Raw genomic sequence first — 10795 nt, 5'->3', positions numbered from 1 at the left:
TTTGGCAATATTCTTTATTTTTCTACTTTAAACACTCAAATACATTTTTCTTTCTTGGCTCTTTCTTTTTTCTATTACCTAAATAAAATAAAATTTTATGATTTATGAATTATTTGTATAATATTAAGTTTAAATTTAGCTCATTATCACAATTTCATTTTTTCTTTCTCTACTTTGTTAAAAGTAAGCTGACATTTTGGTTTTCGTAGTTTTTGAAAAAGATAGTTTCATAACTTCTAGCATTTAAAACAAATATTTAAAAATGAAAGATTTTTTTAATCATACTCATGTAAAGTATTTTGATCAACTTAACTAAATTGCAACCATTCAATATAACAAAAAATTGAAGAGAAAATATTTGATTCCAATTCTTAACATTTGTTATTTTCATTGCAATATTAGAAATGTTTAAAGTACTATGCATCACCCTATCAGAAAGCTGAATTTAAAAAGATAATGATACATTTCATGTTAAATTGCTATTTTGATTGTTTTTATAAGTTTACAGTTAATATATTGGTACTAAGATCTACAAACATCATTTTTTTTTTTTTTGTGAATATTTGATCTTGTACTTTTATAAATTTCTATTGTAGTCCAAAATTATATTAATTTTCTAGCACTAGTATTTTGCTATGAAAATAATTTCTTAGAAAACAAATGGAATTCCATGACTATTGATAGAGAAGAACATTTTTACCTTAGTTCTATTGAAACTATAGCACTAGTATGGCAGTACCTGAAATATAAGTTAATCATAAATTGAGATTATTTAAAAATTTCATTTTTTTTAAAAAGAAAAAGCATTTATGTATAGTTTTTCACTTGTTAATGTGAATATTTGAAACATTTATTGGTATTCTGAATACTCTGAACCATCAATGTACCTAGTTGATTTTAAATTTACTTCAAATTAACAGTATATTACTCTTTTTAGCGTAAAATATTTGATTGGGAAAGAAATTAAGTCTAATGTTTCCCTACAGAAGTATAATCTACATAAAGAGTGATATTCACTAACCTATTTGAAATTCAAGTCTAAATGATCTCTAATTTACTTATAAATTATTTGTGATGCAAGGTATACAATACTTACTGTCAAGCTTACTCTACTGATTTTTCTTTCTTTTTTTTATGCAGAAACACAAAATTTGAACTGTTTCCAAAACTAAGACCAAGCAGATTATTGTTTTCAACTAGGTAGATTTTGTACAGTCCGCAAAAAAAAAAACGAATCACCCTGAATAACTTTCGTTCTAATGATCGGATTTTCACGAACTAAGAGTCAATCTGAATGGTTCCTGGGGGTGACCTCAAATATGCTAATTAATTAGTGCTAACTATTAATTAAGTTACGAAATCAGACACAAAAACGTACTTTCTCTGAATAAACATGCATTATTTTTTACATATTTGGATTTCTTATCTTCAAAATATAGGGGGTAGCCGCAATCTGGGAAATGTGGTCCCCATAGTTTGATCAGGAGAGCGATTCAAAGTTCGTACCCCTTAATGTTAATTTCGCTTTTTGCGTTTTCAGTCATATTTTCAAAACTAATGAAGCAATTCAAAAAAAATTTGCACCCACTCATAAAACTCATTTACCCAAAGATAATTTCATGCAAAAAATAATTTTTAATTATTATTTTTTATTATTTAATTAAAGTGAGGATGAAAAAATATTGAATTATAAGGTATGAATTTTTTTATACCATATTAATCTACATATTTTTCAATTGAAAAATCTAAAGTTTCAACTGTTTTTATCTATTAGAAGCTGAGAAAAATTAAAATTAATTATTTTTAAAAAAATAATTTGGCGACAATAAAGAAATAACTAATTGGGGCGATTAATATTAAAATGTTATAAACTTGGGAGGAACTTGACTTCGCGCGCGTAGCGTAAAATTTCATTCATATTTTTTTCGCTAATAATCGTTTGCTAATCTTTTTATTTTTATTTCTTTCACACTATAAAATATGATGTTTCTTTTTTAGTCATTTAATAATTTATTTCCAATTTAGTAAAGAATTTTGAATAAAAAACACTTTATTCAACAAATGTCTAGTTTTAAAAAAGCGTGCTTCTGATAGAAAACACCAGATAGTGCTTATTTAATGTGATTATTTTTTATTTTTTTTATTTTGTTCTTCAATAACTGATGCAATTTCAATAATATACATACGTATGCATAGATTAGGAATAATATATTTATCAATTTCTTGAATATATACTTTATAAATATTAATAAAAATACGTAGTCAACATTTTTAAACATCTCTCACAACATCGCAAATTTCTCAACATCTTGTAGGGTAAACTTAACAATGAAGGAACACTTAAGCTTAGCTTGCCTTTAAAAAAAAATTTCAAAATTTGTAATTTTAGCTAAATGATGGTGTCGACATATTTGTTATTAAATGCAAATTATGAAAAAATAAGTTTGAGTAAAACCCATCTCTCATTGACTTATATCGAGTAGTTACTTATGAAACCAATTGTTTTTGCAACTAACAATGCCTCAAGAGGACTTATCTCAAAATCAGTTTTCAAGATACTTTCATTATTAATGTTAGTTGTCTCAGCTTCAGAGCCAAAATTTGATTATACAATTGTTCTTTTTGAAATAAATTCTTCAATATTGAGAAAAGCACAGGCTATTGGATATTTGGGAGATTAAACTTTTCTGTCAATGTTCCTTTAAAAATTTGCAATATAACTTGTGAGATTTCCTTCTCAAGCTTCTGAAGAAATAGCGCATCGTTACTCTCGAGGCGTGTGTTTTGTTGATAAGTTGTCTTGCTCATTAACTCTTGGTGTCTGTTTTGCATGCATTTGTTACAGTCAACGTTTTCTACATCGAATGGAAAAAATATCGCATTTCATAAAAGCATTTTAACTTCATCAGTCGATGCCTCAAATCTTATTTAAAAATGGATGTAAAATTTTCTAGACATATTGTTTTACAATTCTTTTGTTTTCAAGATCTAACAAGAGATTTCCATGAATTAGGTATAAAACTAAGCCCGAAAATTTGTTTTGAGGAACAAAACTTGATCAGTTTCAAATTGATATGAGATTTATACCTATCCAGAAGAAGCAAAATATGGAATTTGATTGCATTTTCAATTAGCCATGGGTAGAAACATTTGCAATATATTTGTAAAATGTTGCTGCGGTCATCGTTTCATTTCATGAATAGCTTTTTCCAATGAAATAAGTAGCAGGGACTGATTCTGTAATATCTCAACGAATTCTTCTGTAAGGAAAAACTACCAATGGAGGTACTTTTTCTTTCCTAGGTACTTTAGAATATAAATCCTTATAATTTTTAAGGCCGAAGATTTTTCCCGTTTAAGGGCAGTATTCAACTCTTGTTTTATTCGCATTGTAAATGCAATCACTTTATAAAAGGATGCCAGGGCTACTTCCCTCTTAAAGATTCTTCTGAAGTTCTTAAAACCAGTATTTCGAATATTATTCTCTAAGGGAAGTTTTGCCTTTTGAAATTATCTTCGCATTGCACTGAGTTATCGGTGGATGTCGCCTTAAAAAAACTTCACCCATTTTTCACCTAGATAATTGTCTTTAAATGGATTTTTCCTGCCAGTTCCCGTTAGGACATTAAAGACGGCAATAAGATAATAATTTAGCTAATTATAGGCACAAAATTCTGCAAAGAAATTTTCCATTCAAGCTTTTATTATTATATTTAGTTAATAAACATAGTTTATTAAGGTGTCTAATGTATGATGTAATAACTAATCACTACATTTATAAAGATAAATAATTAATTAATTATTATTATAATTCTTTAAATAAATTTAGCAATTAAATTTGCATATTAAAATGAAATTGTTATAGGAATTATTCATACAACATTTAACTGAATTTTAGGAGTCCTCTATGTCGCTGAACTACTAATTATCCATGTAAAATCATATTTCACACATACTATTCATTCACTGGGAAATCTATTCTCAGTGAAGGAACGTGCCTGTTCCTTCACTGGTTAGAAGTTGTTGTTTTTTTTTTAACATAATTTTGATTTATAATATGACAAAAGGTACAAGAAAATTAAAATTTTTCTTTTATTTTCTTTAACTTGAAAAAATCCCAGCAAAGGAACACTTGTTTATTCATTGGTTTTTCATCGTTCGGTAATCGAGTTAATAAACACCCCCTAATCTCAGTACTTGCTTATGTTATGATGCTTAAAATAAATAAAACGTTACTTCAATGACCATATTTTGAATTCTTTTTTTCACAATGAGAAGAAAAAGCATTATTATATGCAATTAATTGTAGTTTAAACGGATAACAACAAACACTGACCTTATAATTTTGTCAAAGAAACAAGGCGTTGAACAGATACTAACAAATTCAAAACTTTTTCCAGAGAAGACTCAACGACCAGGTAACTAAATGCATTGTTAGATGACTTCCTATTGTTAGGTAGTAAGCTACTGTTACCAATCAATCTAAATTAAAACGTTTAAAGTTTTATTTCTAAGAAATATCTATGAAATGCTCCTTCATTTGTTGGTTTATCCTATATCATCCTAATCTTAAAAGAAATTTCCGGAAGTGTATCGCAGAACTTATTTACCAACTATTTAATTAAATTTTAACATTTTAAAAATCTTATTCTTTACCATTTTACGTTTATTATTTCTTCATTAATATACTAATAAATTTTTTCAGAACTTTAATTTAGATTTTCATTAATTTAGGTTTCCTTTTTAAATTATAGTCAAGTTTTTTTTTAAAGAATTATTGTCTGCTAGCTATGAATAAAACCTTGTTAAGAAATTAAAAACATTCTGCTGTTAAAATTATTTAATGCAAAACAGCTGATTATTTACTTAGCATACTATTTTTTTTGAAAAAAGAATATAAATTACTGATTGTCTTTTTTTTTGTTTCTTGTGACTTCAACTTAGATTATTTAAAATAGTGTTGATGTTTTATAAGTCACTACAAAGAGGATAAAGCTACCGAACATAAAAAGCTGTGGAATACGTAGCCAATTTTTTTAGTGTCTTAAAATATCTCAGTATCTTAAATGACGTCCTACTATCTTAGTTGTGAAATTAAATTTTTAATTATCTGACCACGTGTGATTCACTAATTATTTCATTATATCTTTTACTCTTTATGATACCAAGTAGATTTTTTTTCTGATAATATACTGAACTATTTTGTTTAATTTTTTACTTTAGCATGATTTCCAAGATATTATTGTAGTATAATTTGTTATCAGGAAAATGCCTTATTTTGTTAAGCAGGAAATACTAAAAATTGAAATTTGTAAGGATTCCGAAGCTGTGCCAATTTTAGAGTCATCTGATTTTTAAAAAAAATGCTATAAAAAATACACAATTTCCGAGCTTATTTTAATAAAAAAAAATTTAAAAAAACGTGGCAAGTTGGCTAACATACGTTTTACAGAAACTGTAAAAACTAATCTTTCCTATATTTCGTCAAAAGAGGATAAGAATGATATTGCTCCAAGGGACTTACTCAATAATTTCGCTATTTCCAGAATGAAATCTGTTTGATCGAAACATATTATTCCTTGAAAATTAAAACGAGGGAAAAATTAACTTTTATTATATATCTAAGCTTATTCCATTTATTTAATGATAGCGGTATTAAGGTTAACGATATGCGTTGGAAGCTACGTTTATTATTATACTATAAATGCATTAAATCATGTAGCTTGAATAATTTATTTTAAGTAAATTATTTAATAATTTTAAGCAAATAAGGGTGTAAAAATAAACTCGATCGAAATACTCCGTAAGTATACCCTGAAATATATGTAGAATAAACTTTGGAATCGATATATAAGAAATACCTTTTCAAACAACTTCGAGTAGGACGGAAACGCTAACTTGTTTAAAAAAGTTGTCCTTGTAACTATTTAATTTCGATTCCTGGTACTAGGGGACATTCCATTTTCACATTCGACTTTTGAAATTTCAATTGTAAACGGAATTTTTTTATGACCTTAATTTAAAATGTTAAGGCTTGCAGCGAAAAAAAAAAATTTTTTTTTACTGCATTGATTTTTTTACAAAGTAGTGAATTATTATTTTTTCAATCTAAGAACCTGTGCCTATAACATATGTAAAACTTATTTTAATATCGAGTGAAATAATTTAATATGTTGTGTAACTAAATGGATAATCCCAAGAAACTGAATCGAAAATATAAAAACTTCATTGATTTAAAAAAATAATAGATGATAATAAAAATAGACATGTTTTGAACGTCCAATAATAAAAGTCACAAGTTATCCAAGCCTGACAAGTCTTGAAAATGGGCGATTATATTTGAAATCTCGAAACATGTCGACTTTTACTTCCCTCTTCATATGTTTTGAAGCCAGTTGAGTTTTTATCGTCAATTATACTGTTTTACATTTGGGTCTTGATCCTTATTTTGATAAGGATTTTACACTCCTTAAAGTAAACATATGCATTTTAATATTTTATCAGGATTCATGTGGTCTTCAAAAACGTAAGAACATCAATATTGTAAAAGTTATATTTAACTTAAAAATTAACATTTTGACACCAGATATTTTGAGTTAATGAAATTAAATATTTTATCTTTTAAGTTTTTGTGCCCCCATTTCAGTATCTTAAGGATCTTACGAGCTCTGTTTAAAAAAAAGAGTATCAGATATATATAAGAAAACAAAAATAACCATAGTAGCAGTATTTGGTGGTAAATGTAGCTTATCGTAATTGAAGAATATGCTGTGCGACATTTTATGGTGAATTTGCGAACGTATAAGTTTCAGAATGTATCGAAACATGAGGATGCTATTTGCTAATCATCTTTATCCAAAGAAAACGATGTAACCTAAATATCTAGTAGAACGAAGCGATTTTTTAAACAATATGCAACATATTATTTCAATATCTTATTCTTAAACATAACATATTTCAATCTTTTTAAAATGCCACTAAAAATTCAGCAATTCCTTGAGTTATAGAAAAAAGAAATATCGTAAATTATAGAAAACCTTGTGAATGTGCATTAGAATTATTATACAATCTACGTTTTATTTTTCAAGCACTTTTTTTTTCTTCAAACTTTCTTGCCTAGAAGACTCGATTAGAGTTGTAAAAATGATTATCCCTAAAATTTTGTATATAGCTATAATAAGTTATGTTCATTTGATTTTAGTATAAAATCCTCGAATAAATATAGTAAAAACAGTGTAATCTAAGTAATATCAGATAAAAAGTTCATGTATTTAAATTCTAAAAACTATCATAAATAATTTATAAATCGATTCAAATTTACTTTTCAAAGGAGATTAAAATTTTTTTTTTTTTTTTTTTTTTGCTTTTTTGACAGAAATCCCCTAAAAAAAATTGTTTATTGCCTAGAAACTTCGAGATATTTTCTATTAACAATAAATTAAACCTCTCCGAGCAATCACTGAACATTATTTCAATTTTTTTACTATCAAGGCTTGGTTGCGTAGCAACCTAGTAAAATTAAGCACTCCTCTTTTGAATTAGTCAATGGGTTATCTTAAAATATTTATTTGCTCAGGCGACTTTTTTTGGCGGTTTTCTGGACTATCGCCAAATATATAAACCTTTATTACGGCCCAATTTACCACCCAATTTTTTAAAAATTTTGTCTACCCCCCCTAATTCAAGTGTCTAGATTCCAAATATGTAAAAAAAATTATATGTTTATTCAGAGAAAGTACGTTTTTGTGTCTGATTTCGTAACTTAATTAATAGTTAGCACTAATTAATTAACATATTTGAGGTCACCCCCAGGAACCATTAAGATTGACACTTAGTTCGTGAAAATCCGATCATTAGAACGAAAGTTATTCAGGGTGATTCGTTTTTTTTTTTTTGCGGACTGTACAAGTATTGAAAAAAAATTATAGGTCACTTAAGTGATACTTGCAAGAACATTCTTTGGCAAATTAGTCAAAATCAATAAACTATTAAAGGTTATAAGGGTCTTTATAATAATCTTTAATAATAATAATTTGATCTTTATTATTATATCTATATAATAATAAAGATCGAATTTTAGTTTTAGAATTTGCTGATAAGACATTTCTTTTGCATAATGAAAAAAAATTGCTCTAATGATTTCAAAGAAAAGGTACCTATAATCTGTAAAATGGTTATACCTGTAATCTTAATTCTTTTTCTTGTGATGAAACTCGGTATATGTTTCTTCTGTTTTTATCCATATTTCACTTCCTCTTTCATTAACATACTGTCGAAATTAAAACAAGTGTTTTATTTAGGAACACAAAGAACAAAATCACTTTAAACTAAGAGTAGAGTTAAATACTTTTATTTACTAAATGCAATTATCATAAAGAATACCAAGTTAGAATTTTTTATTCCTCCATTATGAATATGAGAAAAATGCCAAATTTATCTTAGTTTTTGAGCATTTATGTTTTGAAAATAGCACCAGAAATCGTTGATTCCATATTGATAAGCCATTACTTTTTAACAACACTACCCCTTGACTCTAGAGTGAGAAGTAAAGGCTTCAATGGGGAAAAGTTGCCTGTTATAAGAATGAAAACGGTATAAAAAATTTTTAAAACCTGTTATTATCTTCCGTTTGTACATCGTCCTTAAAATTAATAAACACTTGAAAAAAAACAAGTATTTTTTTAAAAAAATTGGTTGGCTAAAACTTTTGAAATAAGCACGTTTTAGTTTTGTATGCTTGTTTGATGGTTTCAATAATTTAATTTTCTACATTCTTGGAATGTTTAGATAAAAATGTATGTGTTGCACGTCGAGTTCCACCTACACCTTACCCAATCAATCAAATTTTTTGATGTGATATTTTACATTATATTATATTTGCAATTATTTGCGACGATTTTCAATGGAATAGAATTCTTTGGTTTTGTTAAAATTCCTTTTTTTTACCTACTGTGCATTTAAAGCCCCATTTTTTTTTCGATGAAATGAGGTTAAACTAGATCTTGGTGTTGCTCGGATTCATATATAGCTTCAAGTTCATATATTTTATTCCATATTTAACACAACTTGTATGTGGCAGGAAAATTGGTATTTCTCTAATGTGCCTAGTGCCAGAATTGATGAGTGATTTAATATCTTCACTCGAGTTTCGCAACATTGGCCACACAAGAATTCCAATAAATCCGAAGCTTGGTCTTTGCTCGATAAATTCTTATCAACAAACATCTTCTGTACATTTTAAGTACAATCACCGTGAACCACCGTCCAGTTGACTTGGCGACTCGCGATCCTGTTCCTTTATCCCATTTTAGACGGCTAACTGTATTCAATCAAGTCTTTAGGTTGCATATTAAAAGGATATTAAAAGCAAGGCAATTTGAAGCTTTGTACTACCGAAAATAGCCTTTCTACCTTCAGATTACTTTGAAATTATGTAGTGAAATTCTTGTATTTTACACCCTTCAACAATGCTACACGACTTAAGTGAAGATATTAAAACACACATTAATTCTGACACTACGCCATTTGAGAGACACCCAAATTTCTCTATCACTCCTAGACTATCGAAAGGTATGTCAAACGTATGATAGTTGGCTTCGAATAAAATACTGAAGCTAGAGATGATTATATCCGAGCAACACTAAAGTCTAGATATATTATGCCTCATTTCTCTGAAAAATCAAACTTCAGATGTGGGATATAAGAAAGGAACCTGTACATTGCAGTAAACCAAAGAATTCTATGCCATTGAAGATCTTTGTAACTAGCTGTAAATATAATGCAAAAAAACAGCAAAAATTGGATGGCTGGTAGGATAGTGTATAGGTGGATCTCGACGTTTGCGTGGGTTGTTCTAATCGAACATAATAAGCGAAATGAAATTTATGAAAAACTGGTAAATTTAAGGAGTTTTTTTTGTTGAAACATTGCGCAAACGTTAAAAATTAAATTATTTAGGATATTCCAGCTATGAAACAAGGTAGGAAAAATTAAAGCGTGTTTGTTTCAAGGTCTTAGCTAACTTAAAAAAAGTTTAAAAATACATTTTTTAAGAACAATGTAATCCTAAATAATTTAATTTTTTAAGAAAATTAAATTATTTAGGATATTCCAACTATGAAACAAGGTAGGAAAAATTAAAGCGTGTTTGTTTCAAGGTCTTAGCTAACTTAAAAAAAAGTTTAAAAATAAATTTTTTAAGAACAATGTGTGAATGGAAAATATCAACCAATTTTAAAAAAATTTATGTCGTTATTTCTCTTTGCACAAAAAGCAACTTTTCGGAACAAAAACGTTCCTAAATTCAATTTATTTTTTTCAAAAATTTATTATAGACTTTTAACAATTACTTCTACTTGTATTATCGAACGAAAGATTATTTTTCTAAAACATATCCAAGTTGTTTAGTTTCTCAGGAACGTAGGGGGGGGGGGGAGATCTTTATAATACTATACCTATGTTCCATCTTAACTAATATTTAAAAAACAAATTTTAAGATAACTTTTCAGCTATTAATATCATTTCTTTACTTTAATATTTAAAATGTTATAAGTGTTTTGTTTATGAAAACTAAAAGGTATTCTGTCTTTTAATTTCATTAAATAGTCAAACCATTTGCGCTCTATAACTTTTAGTTTTCATTTTTTTATTTTTAGCATACCTTTTCATATCCTTCTGTTACTGATTTCCCTGTATCAAAAGGATGATGTTCGTGTTTTTTCCAACCCTAAAAAGAAAGATACATAGATATTCTAATTACAGACATACAGTGTGAAACAAAAAAAATAGCAGAAGA

The 10795-nt window shown here is 27.3% G+C and overlaps 1 protein-coding gene across 1 annotated transcript in view; it reads right to left on the bottom strand.

Moving 5' to 3' along the window:
* Nucleotides 1-10795, bottom strand: part of LOC107456450 (uncharacterized) — a 54991-nt gene continuing 44196 nt past the window's right edge. Inside the window, exons 16-19 of the mRNA XM_043047026.3 lie at nucleotides 10661-10726; nucleotides 8181-8269; nucleotides 701-739; nucleotides 1-78 (exon numbers count right to left, since the gene is read on the bottom strand). Coding sequence (XP_042902960.2) covers nucleotides 8189-8269; nucleotides 10661-10726 — 147 coding nt within the window. The 3' untranslated portion in view covers nucleotides 1-78; nucleotides 701-739; nucleotides 8181-8188. The remainder of the gene's footprint in view (nucleotides 79-700; nucleotides 740-8180; nucleotides 8270-10660; nucleotides 10727-10795) is intronic.

This window comes from Parasteatoda tepidariorum, chromosome 4 (assembly GCF_982258835.1).
Source record: "Parasteatoda tepidariorum strain Cologne lab strain chromosome 4, Ptep-v5.0, whole genome shotgun sequence".
NCBI classification, from domain to species: Eukaryota; Metazoa; Arthropoda; class Arachnida; order Araneae; family Theridiidae; genus Parasteatoda; species Parasteatoda tepidariorum.
Note: the sequence above shows the minus strand (reverse complement) of the source record. Positions and strands in the feature narration are given on the sequence as shown.